Here is a 19932-nt window from a genome sequence, read left to right on the forward strand (position 1 = left end):
GAGAACAATTCCTCATTCCCAAGATCCCATCCAGCCCTGCCCACCCTGCCAGGGAACAATTCCTCATTCCCAAGATCCCATCCAGCCCTGCCCTCTGGCAGTGGGAGCCATTCCCTGTGTCCTGTCCCTCCAGGCCTTGTCCCCAGTTCCAGCTCTCCTGGAGCCCTTCAGGCCCTTCTCTTCTGCAGGCTGAGCAATCCCATCTCTCTCAGCCTGTCTCCAGAGCACAGATGCTTTGCTTGTTTTTATCCATATCTTGTGTCTCAATTCTTCCTGTGATATTCTATCCATATGACTTCTTTATCCTTTGTTATGTTTTCCTTGAGGAAGAGAATACTTCTTTCAGATAATATAGTACATAGTTTTAGCTTGATGTATTTTTTTAATGTAAGTAACAAATTTCAATATTTTTTTTTGTAGCAACGATTTCCTAGGAAACAGTACAGTAAAACTGCTTATCCTAAAAACGGGTTTTCTTTTTTGTTTCTTTCTTTAGCAAAACAGAGACCTGGACATGTTCATCAATGCATCTAAAAACTTCAACCTCAACATTACTTGGTCCACAAGTTTTGCAGGTAAATTGAGGATGATCTAAGTAACTCAGGAGTTTCTTTCATTTATCGGTTTCTGAAAAAGTCAAATTTAATTGGGAAAACTTGAGGAGTTTTTAACCTGTGTATTTTTTGCATAGTTCTTAAATTGTCAGCCTGAGGGGGGAAGTAAAATGTTTGAAAACCCTGTGTTTTCAACTTTATTAGTGTATTCTGTAAACACTAAAATTGCAAATTTGATTTTTAAAAATGCAGCATCTTGGCACACAGTGATTTTGATAATGCAGTGCAGCTTAACAGTTGGTTTTGAATGAATAGTTCATTTAAAAAAAATTCTTATTTAGGATGATTCGTCCTTTTATTTGTTTACTTAAATACAAATTGAAATATCTTTTCCTGCTGTTCCTTACAACAGCTGGTACTCAGGCTGGGGAGGAAATTCCAGTTGTTTCCAGAACCAATGTAAAAGAATATAAGGACAGTTTCTCCAATGAGAAATTTGATTTCCGCAACAACCCGAACATCACATTCTTTGTTTATGTCAGCAATTTCACCTGGCCCATCAAAATACAGGTAAGAGCTGCTAATAGATGTCAGATTGTTAAAGGTGCTTTTTTTATTTCTCTCAAGAGCTGTGGCAGTTTGGTGTGCATGGAGTTGTCCAAGCTGGAGCAGCCTGGTGTAATCCCAGAGCCTGGTGTAATCCCAGAGCAGACAGAGTTTGATGTTCCTGGATAAGGGGGGGGAGGTGTGAGGCATCTTCTGATGCTGCCTCAGCCCAGCAGATCTGAAGATGTGCTGTGAAATCAAGAGAGGCACTTATTTATTAACAGGCTGTGTTTGATGAGGTGTCTGACTTCAAATGTGCAGGTAGTGATGTTGCAGAGAAGGGCTGGTAGAGCTGGAAACAAGCCTGGAAAGAGCAGACAGAGGAAATGCTTCAGTGGCTCTTTAGTGCCTGGTACTCAAAAGGCACAGCTCAAGGGCCCCCCTTCCTCCTGCTGCTGCCTCGGGCTGGACAAGCAGCTCCTCCTTTGCCTTTATTCAGGGTAGGTGGTTGGCAGGCAGGGCCAGGCTGGCTGTGGTGATGAAGCTGCAGGAGAAGCAGTGGATGAAGCTTGGTGGTCATAAAATTGGACAAAATCACTCTGTGATTGCAAAAACAGATCCTGAGGCAGCTCACAATTGAGAGCAGCCTCGGCCACCTTCTCCCAGTGGGTTGGGCAAGTATCAGCTCCCTGTGTGCTCAGAGTGATGTGGGTGTTTGAAGGACAAAGGCCTTCAAGGTCTGGAACAGAGATCATGGAATGGTTTGGGTTGGAAGGGACTTTATAGAAAATCTTTTCCAGCTGCTGCCATGGGCAGGGACAGCTTTCACTACCCCAGCTTGCTCCAAGCCCTGTCCAGCCTTGAACAGTTCCAGGGATGGCATAACCACAGATCTCAAATAAAGCTTGACATATGAATATTTGACATATTTGAATTCTGCCTTATTTAAGAAACTTGGTCAAATATGGGAACCCAAATTTTTCCATCTTCACCCTTGTTCATCTGATTGTTTTGTGAAAGCTGTCACTGTACATTAATGTACTTGGTATTTCAAATGTATTGGTCAGGCAAACTCACTCTTTCAAAAAAATAATGCACAGGATAATATTGAGCAAGAAAATGAGATCCACCTGGAAAAAAGGTCCTTAAGCTATAATGATATTTTTCCCGATTTTTTAAAAAAGTATTAGGACTGCTTGTGAAATGTCTTTATCACCTTCTCCTAAAGACAAAGGGTTTTAATTACTTGGGAAACTTTGTCTTGTTGATTGCAAACTGAAGATTTGGCAGGTTGGCTTTGGGCTCTTTTTAATATCACAGTTTTGGTAATCAGTTTGCAACTGGAGAGTTTTTACTTCATAAACTGGTAAAGTCTTAGTTTATTTTCAAGTCCTAATATTTAAATATGGAGGAGTTGATGAGCTGCAGTGTAAAATCTTAATGTCATTGGATACTCAAATAGTAAGTCCCAAACCTCCTCATTTTCATGGAAGTACTACTTGTTGTAGGGGAAGTAGCATCTGTGTACAAAGGTGAGCACTTGTGCAAATATGTTTTTAAATATTTGAGCTTCTCTTTCATCAAATTCCTAATTGCAGATGTCAGGAAAAAAAAGATTTTTTTTTTAACCTTATGAGTTATTTTGATTGATACTTTATTTTCCATAATCAGCTGGACTGTACCTTACCCTGATTTGTTTCTTTGTTATTTATTGCTGCAGAACTGAGTGTTAAGGATACAGCTGATTTGTTTTTCTCTTATCTCTCCTTAAAGCATCCTCTCTTCCTCTCTTCCCTTCCCTTCCTGGTTTCCTTTACTTGTGTGGTTGACACATCTCGTGCTGCTTTGTTTTCATTTGCTGAGCAATGGCACAGCTTGACTTCTGGCAGTTCTTATTTTCTCTCTCTACTTCTTGCTGGCTTTAAGGACATTGCTAATGAATCCTTTCCTTAATACAAAGTCTCTTTAATTGATCCTCATGTCCCTTTTGAGGTTAGCTCTGAGGATACAGCTTTCAAATAGTTTTGCATCTTTGACCTGAGAGAAATATTTAGATGGCAGCTTTCCCATTCCTGATCTCCTTAGTCCATTTGATTTTATTGTTTGATTTCGTTTCTCATAGTTAAAGAGTGAACTTTGATTCTCTTAAAACACTTAACCTCTCTTTATCCTTAATTTAATGTGAATGTGCTTGTATGCACTCAATCCAAGTTAATGTTTTATCACCACCTCTTCTTAATGTCTTTATTACTTGCCAAAACAAAGTCCAAAATAGCATCAGCTCTTATTCATTGAGACACAGTTTTTGTGAAGAAGTCTGGCAGCTACCAGCAATCTGTGGTCCATAGAATTTCTCTTAGTTTCCTCTTCAGTGCATGGCTAAAAGCAGGACTCACCGTGTCCTTTCAGGTCTTGTGCAATCTGCTGTGATGGGTTCAGCTTCCCTCAGTTCACTCTGTGCTCCTACCTGTCCTTTCCATGCCCCAGTTTTTTTCATCTGTGAAGTCGTGGCTGTCTGTAGTTTGTATTCAATATGATAAAATAGAAGCTAAATCATGGTACAGGTCTTTGGGCAAAGATTTTTTGGACAAATTCCCAGAGCAGCTGTGGCTGCTCCGTCCCTGGAAGTGTTCGAGGCCAGGTTGGACAGGGCTTGGAGCACCCTGGGATGGTGAAGGTGTCCTTGCCCATGGCAGGGCTTGGATTGAGATGAGCTTTAAGATCCTTTCCAACCCACCCTATTCTCTCATTCTGTGATTTTAAGACTTCCTGGCCATCAGTCCTTGTCTCATCCCATGCTGCATTCTTCTCAGGAATAATTTTTATTCAGAGCTTTCCTTCTCTCATTTGTTTTTCCAAGGAGTTCATCCCTGATTTCACTGCAGAAAAGTTCCTGAGCTGTTGGGATCAGTCCTTCAGGGCAGACTGGCTTGTTAATTAAAACTCCATGTTGCAGTATGGGTAGGATGCAAAGTGATCTCTTATCTCCTAGCTTGTCTGCTACAGTATTCCTCATTGCACTTCCACTATTAAACTGTCATGCAGCTACAGAACATGTTTCAGTTTCCCTTTGGAAATTACACTGATTTTAATAGAGTATGTCAAAGTCAGGAAAACTGTGTTCCTGCCAAGATGCTGGAAATTATTCTGTCCTCATGTGTGTGCATCACGTGGCAGCTCATGCGTGTGTTTGGGCTGCTCCTGGACAGTGCAGCATGTCCAAATCATATTTTTAGGGGTTGATTCTTTGTTTGACTATCTTAGTAAACTGTCATTGTGCCTACACTCACTTGTCCTGGTTTATTTTCAATTTCAATACAATACATGTATTTAAACAGGAGCGTTTATGTCTGTACAAAATCTTACAACTGAAAACTTTATAAATATATTTTTTACTGTAAAGCAATTCTACAATTCACCTTTTTTTTTTCCTAAGTATTACAAACTTTATCTTGAAGTCCTTGATTGAAATCTGTCTCTTACTCATTCTCTCTCCTTGCCTGTTAAAATCTGCATTTGGGAAGTAGAAATGCTCCTTTTTGTAAGAGATGGCTGTGTCCCTGCCAATGCTCAGTTCTGGCTCTTCTTTCTCCGTCTTGCTCCACTTCTTTTTCAAACCACTTCAGTTCGTTTCTTTTTTAAAGTATATTGGTTTAGGATGTCTTTTCCTGCCTGGTTAATGACTTAAAGTGATTATTCAGTAAAAGAACTAAAGCAGCAAAATGCAGAAAGCCTTCAAAGTGCAGCACTCCTCTTCCTAATTCCTCCTTTCTGAGCAGTTGCAAGCATGAAGGAAGCCTTCCTTAAAGCCTTACCTTGCTAAACTTTCCTGAAAATCCGGGTAAGGTCTTGTCAGTGGTGTCTGGATGTTTCCATTCTCTCTGCTTTGTGAGCTCATCGTTGCTGCAAACATTGGACACACGGAATTTTGGACACACGGAGTTTTGAAGCAAACCCCAACTCTTCACCTTCCTCTCTTCAGCTTTGCTCTAAATATTCCCTATCTTCCCCCAGACTGGGAGTGCACCCTTTAGGAAAGGACATTAGTGGGTACTGAAGGGTTGAGGTTTATTTTCACTTATGTAAATGTAATAGCAATCTCTTCTCCACTATTCTTCCTCTTTGCATAATCTTCATTGTGAGTTTGCTTTGTTGTTCTTTCCAAACGAAGCTCAGAGTAGAGGAGAGACATTGGCTATAAATAACCAGCTGTACAATAGCACAGGAAGAAGCAAAGGAATTCCATGCAGAAGCTTTCAGAGGAGTTCTCTTCACGGGTTTCAGTCCATGGAAAGTCAGCTGACTCTGAGGTGAAACTGCAGTTCTGGAGCTGACAAGTAGTTCATGGGGAGAATTTGAAACTCTCTCGGATACCTGTGTAAATGTCAGCAGGTTTTAACACTGTTTAAACTTGTGTGTATTTACCTGGGCCGAGTCCAGTGAGTGAATCCCTCTCCAGAGTGTACAGGGGGGTGAAAATTCCACCTACTAATACAGGAAGCTGTCCCCTGCCAGTGAGCTTTCTGCTCCGTCACAATTTACTGCTGATGGTGTTTGCTACCACTCACTAAATAGAAATCAGTGCTTTAGTCTTGTTTCATACCCAAACTATTGTTTATATTCACTAACATTCTGTCCCATTTGATATTCGATTTTTTCCTCTCAGATTTCAAGCATCTTGCATTGATCTCCACATTCTGAGACTGTGTAAGACGTTTAGGAGCTGATTAAGGCAAAAGCAGTTTGTAATTGTATCATTAACTGGCAATTGCCTCCCCTCTTTCCTTTGTGTTGGTTGAAGGATTTTGATTTGAACACGCTTAAATGTTAATTATGAACCAAATGCTTCAAGAAACAGAAAGAGGAGAAGGAATTTTGCAGCCTTTGCATACAAAATGTACCATTTGCAAAATCTCATTAGGTATTCACTATATACCATTTTCTTGGCAATTCATCGTTGTGTTGGGCTTCAAAAAGTGCCACTGTGACTACACAGCATCACTGCATGAGCAGCGTGGTGGAGGCTGCAGCAGCATTGCATAGCTCCCACTGTTTGAAGAGCACTTGAGAACCAGTGGGAAACATTCAACTCGCTGAAATTGTTGCCTTCCACTCAGATTTCATAAAGGCTGTAATGGAAAAATAGCTAAAATTGCCTCTGCTGCCTTCAATTTTAGTTTCTCAAACTTTCTTCTGGTTTCCTCTACCTGACTTATTTCAGGGTGGTCTATCTATATAGCGTCCCTTCTATCTTTATCCCTTTCTACACAGATAGTTCATGGAACAAACAGGATTGGAGGGATCCTAAAGACAATCTGTGGATTGCTTAACTCAGTCACATCGTGTGTTGTCATAATGATTCTATCTCCAAACGTGCTGTTTACCCTGGTAGGAAGGTGCTGGTGAACACACTCAAAATGCTGCGTTGCTTTCTGGTTCCTCTGCTGGGAGGGTGAGTGGTGAACTGAAAGGTGGAAACAATTCATGGCCCTTCAGTGGACTGCAGCTGGCACAGGAGGTGTCAGGAGGTCGAGAGCAGACACTGTCACTAATGGGAGGCCTGGGAATTGAGGACAGGCTCAAACATGCTGGAATTAAACCAGAATTTGGTCTGTGGTGCTTTCTTTTGCTAATGATCCAAGTGACTGTCACAGGTGACTATGTTTGGAGTGGCACATAGAATCCTGGAATCACAGATGGGTTTGGATTGGAAGGAACCTTAAAGACCCTCTAATTCCAACCCCTGTCATGGTCAGGGACACTTTCCACTACCCCAGGGTGCTCCAAGTCCATCCAGCCTGGCCTGCTACAATTCCAGGGATGGGGCACTCACAGCTTCTCGTGGCAGCCTGTGCCATGACCTCACAGGGAGGAATTTCAAATAACACCTAACTCTTCCCTCTAGCAGTGGGAAACCATTCCCCCTTGTCCTGGAACTCCATCCCCTGTCCCCAGTCCCTGTCCAGCTCTCCTGGAGCCCCTTCAGGCCCTGGGAGGGCTCTAAGGTCATTGCAGAGCCTTCTCTTCCCAGGCTCAACACCCCAGCTCGCCCAGCCTGGCTCCACAGGAGAAATCCAGGTGTCAGAGCTCCAGCTGCTCTCTGCAGATCCACTGCAGCTGCCACCCCCAGGAGTGAGATGTCAGCCAGTAGCTGAGGTGCTCTTTAATGAACCCCTTCCTTTGAGGCCCTCCCTCTCTGCTTTCTGTTGCTTTTCTTAAGTTCCCATTGCCAGGATGACTGAATCCAGCTTGGGAAGGAAAATGCTCATTTTAGTGCTCCAGTGAAGAGCTGCAGTGCTGCATGAAGTGAGATTTCTGATAGATGTGAGGGTACGACTGTGCTCCCATTAAACCTTTTGGAACTGGCACTTTGTTGGATTCCAGTGCCTTGTATGCTAGACCTGTGACTACTCATTTTTTTAAGACCTTTTCTTTTATCCTGAGTTGTTTTAAGGGAACAGCTGAAGCTCTGTTGTTTCACAGGCATCAAAAGACTTCTCTGCCTCTCTCTGCAACCCAAGGGTTTCCCGAAGTGTTATAGTTACTAATTGCCTCCTTTGACCTGGGAACAGTTCCCCCTGGTTTCAGTGAAATGTGAAAATGTCTGTAGGGATGTAGGAGAGCAAACTCCCTTCACATCTCTTCAGTTTAGCAGGGCTGGCAGTGATGCTGGAATTGGGTCTTTTCCTTAGCCTGGAGGTATTTCCTGTCTTAGCATGGAGGCAAAGTGCAGGGGGAGCCACCTGGTGTCAGCTGCGTTTCAGAGTCAAGATGAATTATACTCTAGACTGAGACTCTGCTCAGAAATGGCTCTTGTGTTTTCTTATGCTGAACGTGGCTATTGAAGTTGGAAATATTAGCCAATATTTTGCAAGCGGCCAGGAATTAAATTTTCAAGAAGACTCTACAATCTTCAAAGCTCTTGCTCTCATGTTTATCATTATTTATTTCAATATTTCATTACTGTTGTGTCCTCCAGAATGTAAATACTGAAACCTTCTGAAATTCTCATTGTTCAAGGTAAAGCTCCTTCATTAAAGCAGTTTTGATCTAAAATTATTCTTCTAATGCTCTTCCCCATCACCCTGCTAGTTTTATTGGCAACATTACCCCTAAAGCAGGTGGTCTGAATTAGCAAGAATTTTAATACCACTTTCAATTAAGCTTTAATTTTACGTGCCATTCACGTTTAGTGTTGTTCAGGAAGCATTTGTTTTCTTCCAGAGCTAAATGATGGATGATATTTGCTACAGCCAAGGAAAGCTTTGGGGTACCCTTAGCTCCTGCCAGGTGAGATGGGGCCCAAAACAGAGCAGCAGATCCCACACATTCCTTTTATTTTAGGCTTTCAGCCTCTTTCAGGAGGCATGATCATTGCCAGCAGTGATGCTCTCTGCATTTCCCTCTTTGAGGTTTACAGCCTGACTAAAAGGCTTTGCTAGTACATGGAAAAAGAACGAGTGAAGAAACCATCCACATTTAAAAGCAGGGTTTGAACTGTCTCTAATGCCTTGATTCCTCTCTGGAAGATGCAGTAGGAATTTGGTACAGGACATAAGGACTGGACATGGCCCATGGAGGTTTCCAGCCTTTCTGTAAATTAGTGTCATTCTCAAATGAAAAGCAACAGGCTCATTGAATGAGAGCTCTTGGTGAGGGCAAACAAGAAGTGTCCTTGTTGGCCAAAGAGAGTAAAACACATTCAGACAGGTAGGGATTGCTTTGATAAAGTAATTGTGTGTGCTTGAAATCGCAGGGAGGTTGCTTAACTGGACGCCTTTCCTGCCAGGTCCTCATGTGCCTCATGCATATTTAACAAGGAAGAGATACAAGTGCAGAGATAAAATAATCCTCAACTTTCTGGGACCCTTTATTCCAAAAATGCTCTTTTTTTCTGTTGCTTCTGAAAGCATTGTAATGCTGAAGTTGCTTGCTAATGATGTCCCTTGCCTTTCTTTAGCTCTTACTGCAGGTGCTTTTGAGCCTCTCTCCCTGCAGCTCTCTTGCCATGTGAAAGGTTTTCTTGAAACCCAACAATGAAACGTAAATCAATTTGTTAATCTGATTAAATTTGCTGTTGAATGTAATTACTTTTGGAGACGTGCAATTACATGCTGATTTTTCAGGCAAACTGACATCTTCTGCTGTGGGATGGAAAGTTTTAAAACAGAACAGTTAAATGGTCCTTTAAAACATGAAACAGCTGTTGGCTTTTATCTGCTCCTGCCACCGTATTTTTGACATCAACCGATGACATTTTTCTCCTTTTAGAAGTTGTTTCCTTTTCAATTAAGTAATAGTTTTGCTAGCACCTTCTTAGATCCTTTAAAAGGAGGATTTGTCTCACAGGCAGTTAACCCTTGGCAGGATGTGGTGCCTCTTCAGTTCTTTTTACAGGAGGTTGTAGTGTCAGCAACCCTGGAAATTGTTCATGCCAGACTTTTCCCAGGTGCTGTTTTGGGGAGGATTTTTCTCAGAGATTCATGGAATGGTTTGGGTTGGAAGGGAGATGAAGGTATTTGTATTATTTTTGAATTTTTTTACTGAATTGACGAATGTTGCTCACAGCAGTGTTGGCAAGGAAGAGCTGGGGTCAGGCAGGGTCTGTCACAGTCCTGTATGGGAATAAATTTCTGGGATGATTGGGGATTTCATAGAGTTTTTTTCTTAAATTGGTTCTCTCCTAAATTATTTTTTTGAGTAGTGTCATGTATAGTTACTTCTTAAACCAGTCTGTTTTGAATGCAAGATTGGCACCATCCATCTTCCCACACCCAGACCCAAAGAATCAATAAATTACATTAATATTTTGACTGAGAGTTGAAGTAAATTCCATCGATTGATTTGTCACTTCAGTATTTTGCTGGGCAATTCTTCATGACGAAAGAGTGAATTACATGTTCTAGAAATCCTTTGGTGAGAGGCAGTGACTATCTGGCCTTTTTAATGCAGATATGAGAACTTAGAGAGAGGTTGTTCATTCTGCCCTGCCCAGCATCGTTATTTTTTTCACGTTAAGATTACTTGAACACCAAAGCATTGCTAAGGCTCCCAACAGAAAAACGTGTGATAAATAAAACAGCCCAGCCCTATGATTCTGATTTCCTTTCTCTTTAAAACTGATCCTGGTGCTTTGTGGTTTCTTTAAAGTAAATTCGGAGAGTTTTAATTACTGCCACTTCAGGTCATGATGTGACACCAGGTTTGAGACCACTTGTGGCTTCAGTGTTGTGTAATAATGTGACAATGTTGTTATTCAAAGATATTTTTAGTTGGTTATGTATATAAATACATATTTACTTTGGGCCTGGAACTAGATAATCTTTGAGGTCCCTTCCAACCCAAACCATTCTATGATTCTATATGCAACATGTATAAATATAGATACTCTTACTTTGCTACTTTACTTTATTAAAGATGAGATTCCTGCAGCTGGCACATTACAGGATGTTTTGCTGCAGGTTGATAAACATGTTAAATTTCTCATCCAGTATGATCCTTGGAACTCTCAGCCTCCTCGGGGAAGGAGACTGAGCTTGTTTTCCCCATTAATACCACTGCAAATCTGAACTCTGCCGTGCATTTTTTCCCCTGTTTTGCCTGGTCAGAAATGATGCAAGACAGAAGGTTTTGCCTGTTTCCATCTGTCAGCTATATTGAAGCCTAAAAAAAAGTAAACTTGCAAATATTGCTTTGGCTGTTTTATATTTTTTATTCTCAGTTCCCTCTTGAGTACTTACATCACCTGCTCTTTAGGAGAACAACTTTTATTCCTTTTAAGCCCAATAGATTGTAAAGCTCATTTTTACTGGACTTTGAGGGTCTGAGTGAAACTTTGAGCTGTTATGTGCTAAAGTTTTAATTTTTTCCATGCTGAAACTCTCCAGCAATAGTTGGTATGCTCCCAAATGTAATGGAGCCTGCAGGCAGATGGTGTCAGAGCTGTGCTGGGCACAAAGCCAGGGAGCAGGATCCATCCATCCCAAAGGGAATGGGATCCATCCATCCCAAAGGGAGTGGGATCCATCCATCCCAAAGGGAGTGGGATCCATCCATCCCAAAGGGAATGGGATCCATCCATCCCAAAGGGAGCAGGATCCATCCATCCCAAAGGGAATGGGATCCATCCATCCCAAAGGGAGCAGGATCCATCCATCCCAAAGGGAGTGGGACCCATCCATCCCAAAGGGAATGGGATCCATCCATCCCAAAGGCAGCAGGACCCATCCATCCCAAAGGGAGCAGGATCCATCCATCCCAAAGGGAATGGGATCCATCCATCCCAAAGGGAGTGGGACCCATCCATCCCAAAGGGAATGGGACCCATCCATCCCAAAGGGAGTGGGACCCATCCATCCCAAAGGCAGCAGGATCCATCCATCCCAAAGGGAATGGGACCCATCCATCCCAAAGGCAGCAGGATCCATCCATCCCAAAGGGAATGGGACCCATCCATCCCAAAGGCAGCAGGATCCATCCATCCCAAAGGGAGTGGGACCCATCCATCCCAAAGGCAGCAGGATCCATCCATCCCAAAGGGAGTGGGACCCATCCATCCCAAAGGCAGCAGGATCCATCCATCCCAAAGGGAGTGGGACCCATCCATCCCAAAGGCAGCGGGATCCATCCCAAATGCCTCCACGCTGCAGTGGCTGAGACTGGAGGGAGGTGCTTGAGGACCTGGAACTCAGAGGATTGGGGTGTTTTCCTGCTGGTGACTTGTCTTCTGTCTCAAGGTTTAGGATCTTTATTTTTTACTGCTTTTTCCAAGCACCTCAGGGCTTCCTTGTCTCCAGAATAATTGTTGCAATTGCAGGATCACAGAATTACTTATGATGGAAAACCCTCTAAGACCATAGAGCCGTGCTGTTCCCCAGCACTGCCAAGGCCACCGCTGCCATGTCCCCAAGTGCCACCTGTACAGGGCTGTTGAATCCCTCCAGGGAGAGGTGCTCCTTCACCACCCTGGGCAGCTGTGCCAGGGCAGGACAGCCCCAATATCCACCCTGAGCCTCCCCTGGCACAACTTGAGGCCGTTCCCTCTCCTCCTGTCCCTGTTCCCAGACCCCAAATCCCCCCGGCTGTCCCCTCCTGTCAGGGAGTTGTGCAGAGCCACAAGGTCCCCCCTGAGCCTCCTTTTCTCCAGGCTCAGCCCCTTCCCAGCCCCCTCAGGAATTCTCCATTCCCTTCCCAGCTCCCTCAGGAATTCTCCAGCCCCTTCCCAGCTCCCCCAGGAATTCTCCAGCCCCTTCCCAGCCCCCTCAGGAATTCTCCAGCCCCTTCCCAGCTCCCTCAGGAATTCTCCAGCCCTTTCCCAGCTCCCTCAGGAATTCTCCATTCCCTTCCCAGCTCCCTCAGGAATTCTCCAGCCCCCCCAGGAATTCTCCAGCCCCTTCCCAGCTCCCTCAGGAATTCTCCAGCCCCTTCCCAGCTCCCTCAGGAATTCTCCAGCCCCTTCCCAGCTCCCTCAGGAATTCTCCAGCCTCTTCCCAGCTCCATTCCCTTTCCTGGACATGCTCCAGCCGCTCAATGTCTTTCTTCTTGTAAGTGGCCTGAAAGAAGAACTGAGAAGTTCAGAGAATTCACTGAGGATTGAGAAGAACTGAGTTTTTTCTGGCCCTGCCTTGGCTTTCTTGGGCTGTGGTTCTGTCATGGGGAGGTGTGCAGGCTCTGAGCAGACTTTGCTGTTTCAATTACGAGACTTCCCAGAATTTTATTTCTTAGTGCACTTTAAATTTAGATGAGCATCAGAATTCAACCCCTGGCTGATTATTGAACAAATTCTTCTCATTTATCAGATTTGTGTGATAATATCTGGGATGCAGTGAAATTTGGGACCACATCTTAAGCACTGTTTTTAATTTAGAGACAGTCGTGCCTGTGTTCACTCTGCACACCACGAGAGAGTTCACATGGGAAGACAAAACATGTATAATTGGCATTTCTGAGCCAACTGCTGACTGCAGCCAATTAGCTGAGAAGTGACAATTTGTGACTGCTGCAGGAAGGCAGCACAGTATTGGAATATAAATCGATTTTCATCTCAGAATAAGTTCAGAAGTGAAGCAGGTTTTATATTTGCACAGTAGCGAGTACTTGTGCCATAAAGCTCAATGGCTCAGTTAATATTGCAGCAGGCATTAATCTCCTTCATCCTTCACGCAGGAGCAGAGGGACTCAGAGTAGTAGGTGTGAAAATCAAATTTGAGTGAGGATTTTAGTTTTGCTTGTTGTAGAATGCAAATGTGAGCATGGGAGCCTCTTCAGCTGCACCAGGTTCTGTGTGATTTGGAGAAAGATGGATTTGCTGGGTGAACTGTTCAGTAGATGAGGAGCTGGTCCAGGGGAGGCCATGGAGGTGCTCCAGGTGCTGGAGCCTCTCTGCTCTGAGAGCTGGGGTGTCCAGCCTGGAGAAGAGAAGGCTTCAGGGGAGCTCAGAGCCCCTTGCAGTGCTGCTTCTGCTGTCCACACCTGCAGCATCAGGTGCATTACAAACTCTCTGGGATCTCCCACCTCCAAATCATGCTCCACTTCAACTTGTTGTGTGTCAGAGTTTTTCAAGTTACAGTTAACTCCTGTTAAGATCCTTTCTTCTCTGAAACCTAAGGTTTCACTTTCTCTCTGGTGAATCTGTCCCTGTGGATCAGGTTACATTTTCTACCTAACCTCCAAATTTGGGAGCAGTTTTGCTGTTCATTTAAAACAGAGACCTATGGTGCCTCTGAAAGAAAATGTCCTTCTGCACCCTTGGTGTGATTGGGATTCATCCAAAAGCTGTTGGATGGGGCTTGGAGCAACCTGGTCTAGTGGAGGGTGTCCCTGCCCAGAGCTTTAAGGGCCCTTCCAACCCAAACCATTCTGTGATTCTGGAGCAGCAGGTGGAGGCCAGGTGAGGTGTCCCAGGGCAGCTGCAATAGCTTTTGCCCCTCTTTAGGCAACAAATGGAACTTCTACATCATCCATGAAACCAAGGACAAGGATGCACCATGGAAATGTAAACTATATAAATTTAAGAGTCTACAAATAGATGTCTTTGTGTGCCTCAGTGTTAACAGTTCTGTTATGGAACTGGTCAGGCAATAATTTTTTGTTATTTATTATTAGGCACCTGCACTGATCAACTGAATTACAGATGGGGTTTCCATTGAGTGTAAAGGGCTGATAGGAATACCCCTGTGACCCTGGATTTGGATGTCATAATCTGTGTCTGAATCCCACAGATCATCAGCAGAGGTGAACAAACACTTCTTTCCAGAAATGTTCCTTGGAACTGACATTGCTGAGATCGTTTAAGAGCCACCTGCCTGAAAAAGGCTTGCTGCTGTTTGCTCATCCCTCAGTGAGCAGGGTCAGCTCCAAAATCCCAGCTTCTGAAGGGTGATTTTGAAAGTCTTTTTGCCCTTCATTCCTATGATGAGCTCTCCGCTGCCTTAATGACCTCCACGGCTCATTAACGACGTTCACAGAGCACAGGAAGCAGCAGCACATGGCAGAGTGAGACCATGTTCAGGTGGTGGAGCTGGATCGCTGTGCTGGCACATTCTTTCCTAAAAGCTCCTGGCCAGGGCTCTTGGCTTGGCTGGGGGCTGCTGTGGGTGGAGAGCACAGAGCCCAGTCCACAGAGTGTCTCTGGAGCACGCCGTGTTTGTGCAGCAGGCACTGACACTGCTCCTGTGCAGAAGAGGAGTTTCCCCCCCACCATTATTCTACAGGGAAAAATGAATGTTTTGATGACTTTGGCATCACTCAAGAATACTTAAAGCCCCTTTGTTTTACAGCAGGTCCTTTGACAAAGGCACAGGCACTCAGCATTCAGGCCGTGGCATCCTAAGTGCTGTCTGTATTCACCAAGGCCAGAGTGAATCCTTGTTCTGCCCATAGGAAAAAAGAGACAAGACAGTGGAATTCTGGGGAAGAAATAGAGGAAAATGTGCATAAATGTCACCTGCAGCTTATTTGGCTTGTGGCTTTCTCTCACTGGAAGCCTGTGGAGCTCCCAGCTTTCCACTTCTCCCTGCTGCTTTTTGTTGGTTAACTTTGGTGCTGGGGCTAGATGGAAATGAAAAGCAAAGAGCAGCCCAAGAGCCACTGCATTTCTGTGTGGTCCTCTGGACTTTGAAAACACGTGTGCTGTAGCATTTTGCCACCTGCCAGGTGAGGTTAATGGATGCAGCAGTTGGACCTTTTGATACCTTCTGAATTCACAGCAAGCCCCAGGCTCTGGGAGGCAGCTTCACACTGCGCCGTCTCTGCTGGGCCCCTCCAGTTTCACAAGTTAATTAGATTTCTGTTTTTCTTTCTAACACAGTTCTATTCTAGGAGCATGTCCTGTGCAAAATACCATTTTTAGTTTCTCTTTTTCTCATCCCTGATACGAAACAGGGATGAAAAGGAAGGCACTACTGGTGGGAATTTAGTCACTTTATATATTTGTGAAGAAAGATAGAAATATAATGTGTCAATAATCCTGAGTTGTTACCAAGGTAAAAAAAGTTGTGGAAACACTGTTTTCTGTGGCTGTTCATGTTTTCTCAAGTGTTTAGAGATCCAAAATGTACCAAATTATGGTATGAAATTGCCATATTTGAAATATTCTCTGGTACTTCCACAGAATCCCAGAATAGTTTGGGTGGGAAATGACCTTAAAGCCCATCCAAGGGCAGGGACACCTCCCACTGTCCCAGTGTCCAGCCTGGCCTTGGGCACTGCCAGGGATCCAGGGGCAGCCACAGCTGCTCTGGGCACCCTGTGCCAGCCCTGCCCACCCTGCCAGGGAACAATTCCTGCCCAAGATCCCATCCAGCCCTGCCCTGGGGCACTGGCAGCCATTCCCTGTGTGCTGTCCCTCCAGGCTTTGGCCCCAGTCCCTCTCCAGCTCTCCTGGAGCCCTGGAAAGTCTCCCCAGAAGCTTCTGCAACAACCCCAACTCTTAGGTTATCAGTTCTTTAGTTAATTTTAGATTAGAGGTGCTAATATTATGTATAATACTGGAAATTATTTGTGTTTGGAGAAGTTGTTGTCCTAATCCCATTGCGGTGGGTGGTTTGGCTTCCTGTAAAATATCAGTAAGTTCCAGCACAAGTGGAAAGAGTTGTGCTGTGCTGAACTCTCTGTTTATTACATTTAAATAGGAGGAGTTACTCAAATTTGGTTCTTGCTGGATTTAACAAAATATTTCTGCATAATTCCTTATTTGTTTATGGACTGATTTTTCTTAGTGGTATGTGAAACTCAATTTGTTTTTAAAGAGTTCAGAACACTTGTAGATCACAAGAATAGAGGTTTAACTAATTTTAGGTATTGTTGCATGTACAGGTTTAAGGTGAACTTAGGTCTTAGTTGGCCTAGTTTAGTACAAAATTATCATCTCAAAATTATTCTCAATTTTCTTTTCTCTTGGAGAACAAACTCTGGTGCTTATGCAGAGCAAGTCCTGGTAGGTAATTGTTCGAATTGGTTTTTCGAAATCTCTATCAGTCACAAGCTGTAGTTTAGCTCCAGCAGTATTTTGAGTTTGAAATACCAACTGTTACTGAAACATCACTTGGGTTCAAATATATTTTTCCTTTGCTTCTATTATTTTGTGGCCAAGTCGTTTGCCATTAACTCCTTTGAAATTTGTGTGTACTGATTTAAAAACCAGTGCAATTTTTAGATGTTGGCTAGTTAGAGGAAGCCAAATTTTCTTCTTGGCTTCATATTTTATGCTAATCAAATGATAAAAAATGTAAAGCTTGTCATTATAAATTTTTGTCAGTCCATGCAGCCAGTTACTTCTGGTTCTCTGGAAAGCAGGTGGATTTTTTTGTACTTGTAATGATGTGGCAATAGAAGAAGCAGGACAGGCAGTTGTGCTCTCCAAGGTGCCTTTGCAGAGAAGATGGACACAGCTCTGTGGTGTTCTTTGGAATGAACGTGGTGAATATCTGATCTGGGGCTGCTGTGTTATTCCTGGGCACAAAGCATCCCTGAGTGCTGCCATGGCTTGGCTCCCTGGAGCAGGAGCTGGGCTGCTGCTCCACCACGGCTGAGGGTGCCTCAGGTGTGCCCAGGTAGAGGTTTATTAGGGATTATTATTACATTATTATTATTATTATTATTATTATTATTATTATTATTATTATTATTATTATTATTATTATTATTATTATTATATGGATATTAGGGAAAATTTCTTCCCCCAGAGGGGTGTGAGCCCTGGCTGCCCAGGGCAGGGCTGGGGTCCCCAGTCCAGTCCTCCCCCTGAGGATTTCCCTGTGCATGTGGCACTTGGGGACATGGGCAGTGCTGGGCATGGCTGGACTGGACGTGCTCAGAGCCTAAACCTGAGCAGTTCTGGGATTCTTTGATATCAAAGTGGGGCTTGGATGGTGCAGCTGAGCCAAGGCTCTGCCCCTGTGCCTGAGGCTCTCCAGAGCCCCACAGAGCTTTGCTGCAGTTAAACTGCTCCAGCCTTTGCTACAGAATTAGGGATTTGGGAATGGATAAATGATTCTGTTGTCGTCAGTTAAGCTTAATTAAAAATCCGGACTGCTGAGAAATTGGTGCCATATTTTTCATGGCTCCAGAATGAACAGCCTACTTTCAACAGCTATTTCCAACCAAACTTCGAATGTAACTGAATTAAGTCCTGGGAATAGATTATATTAGGGGAAATTAAGCTCTAAGTAAGCAAACCATTAACAATTATGAGACCAAATTGCCTGTGACACAGATTGGTCAGGTTTGATGGCAGAAAGTATTTTCAGCTTGTGGGGAATAAATTGAAGAAACAACCTGGGTTTTTTAATCCATGTATGAGGTACAGGTCCTCAATTGGACTTTATAGGAGAAGAACTCCAACAGGTAGAGAAAATAATCACCTCTGCTAAAGCATTTGTAAGGCTTCCATGTGAAATAAACCTGAATTATTTTTTGTTTGTTTGTTTTTGTATTTACTTGTTTTGTCCTGCAGTTTTTCTCAAAAAATGAGAAGCCCTTATCTGGTAACAGTCTCATTAAGCTTTCATAGAATCTCTCTTATTTTAAAATTAACAGATTCTTGTTTCTTCTAATGGGAGCAAGTTTTGGTTTCCATCACAGAAACTGATCCTGAAGGCCATCCACAGGGGACTGGCCTGTTAATGATTCCTTTGTGCTTTTAATTTTCTTTTTCTACTAAAGGGTTGTTGATACATAACAAGGGTTTCGTTTTGAAATGCTTCTCTTATAGTCACTCAGCATCATGCTTATTCTCAGAAATAATAAGAAAAGTTATTATTTTTATACTGGCTATGTTACATGTTTGTATTTTGGCATGTGATATTTCACTAAGGATTATCTTTGCCTTAAATACATTCCAGAATACTGTGTTTATTCCAGAATATCCATTTATGCAAATACTCTACCCCTTTAGTTACAAGGCACTGATTTTTTACACAAAAAGTGAAATCTTGCTTGCTGTCGTTTAATAATCAGAAGACTATTGGGAAGCAATTCAGAGGTAAAAATCAAAAAGAAACTCTGTGTTTCCTTGTCTTTTGTAGGCAGGACTGTTGAGGTTGCAGCATCTGGTGTGCAGGTTTGGAGTTCACTTTCCAGCCACACAGTGGTTGTCCACTGCAAGGGAACTTTCAGCTTCAAAATATTTCAATTTATTTATAAGACGACTATTTGGGGCAGCTTCTGTACCAAGTTACAATGGATATTTAAAGCAAATACAATCCTAGAAAGTGTTCCAGAGCCAGAGGAACCCAAGCAATGACTCACTTTACACATATTCATGAATTTTGGGATGTGGCTGTCGCTGGGAGGAGGGATTTATGTTTATGCTAATGTTGCCATAAGTCCTGTTCATTAAGGGAGAAAAACAACAAATGACACCAGAAATGGATTTAATATGCATGAAGGGCTTTTGTCAGTGCAGATTTCACTTTGTGACTAAATCCTGTTACCTCATGAAAGAGTTAATATTGTGTTGTGGTGCTGAGGGATTGATAGGCAGAGGAAATAGGAGGTACCTGGAAAGAACTTCTGCTTGCTAATATTGCACAAGTTGCTTTTCTCTTGGCTCGCCTCCCCTCCACGTTGTTATTTTTACCCAGGCTCCCTAATCTTCCCTTTTGCCTCTGACCACCTCCCAGCTTCCTGTTCTCCTCTTCCCTCTGCTTTTTGTCCCAAAATTCCGTTGTTTTCCTGCTCTGTGCTGCAGGATTGCAGGGCAGGGAGCTGAGATGAATGCCAAGCTGTGTTCACAGTGTCCCTCTTCTTCTGTGCTTCCTGCCTCTTTGCAGCTCTTGCTGGAAGTTCCCTTCTCGAGGAGATTTTGTGCTCTGGGTATTGTTTGAAATGTAAATATTGAATTTTGGGTTGCTGTGTAAACAATTACTACAGATTTTCACTTTTAATTAAAGACTATTTGCAGCTCTGTGAAACCTCTGTTTTAAGTTTTTGAAGGAGTGTTTTCTGTAGTGTGCACTGAAGAATATTCCTTGGAGCATGACTGGGAGTTACTTGTTCAGCTTCATTTTTGGGATATTTGTTTTCAAAACAATGTGAAGTTATAATTTATTTTCTTTTCTCTCAGAATATTTCTATTATTTTTCAAAAACAGTGTTGAAAAATATTAATTGAGCTGAGTAAAGATGTTTTTCATTGTCATTTTTCATCATTTTTACATATCTTGAAATAGGATTTTCAGTAAGTAACAGAAAGCATTTGCTTTTCTTTTGCAGATTGCATTCTCACAGCACAGCAACTTTATGGACCTGGTGCAGTTCTTTGTGACATTTTTCAGGTACTTTTCGTTTAAGACAGCTAAATGTTACTTCTTTAGGTTTTGGGCTTCAGAGTT

General features: G+C 43.0%; 1 protein-coding gene across 1 annotated transcript in view; it reads left to right on the forward strand.

The window, feature by feature from the left end:
* Positions 1-19932, forward strand: part of ATRN (attractin) — a 141449-nt gene that overhangs the window by 82561 nt on the left and 38956 nt on the right. Inside the window, exons 23-25 of the mRNA XM_014891421.2 lie at positions 497-575; positions 967-1124; positions 19814-19875. Coding sequence (XP_014746907.2) covers positions 497-575; positions 967-1124; positions 19814-19875 — 299 coding nt within the window. The remainder of the gene's footprint in view (positions 1-496; positions 576-966; positions 1125-19813; positions 19876-19932) is intronic.

The sequence above is a fragment of the Sturnus vulgaris genome, chromosome 4, assembly GCF_052056855.1.
Source record: "Sturnus vulgaris isolate bStuVul1 chromosome 4, bStuVul1.hap1, whole genome shotgun sequence".
In the NCBI taxonomy this organism is placed as follows: domain Eukaryota; kingdom Metazoa; phylum Chordata; class Aves; order Passeriformes; family Sturnidae; genus Sturnus; species Sturnus vulgaris.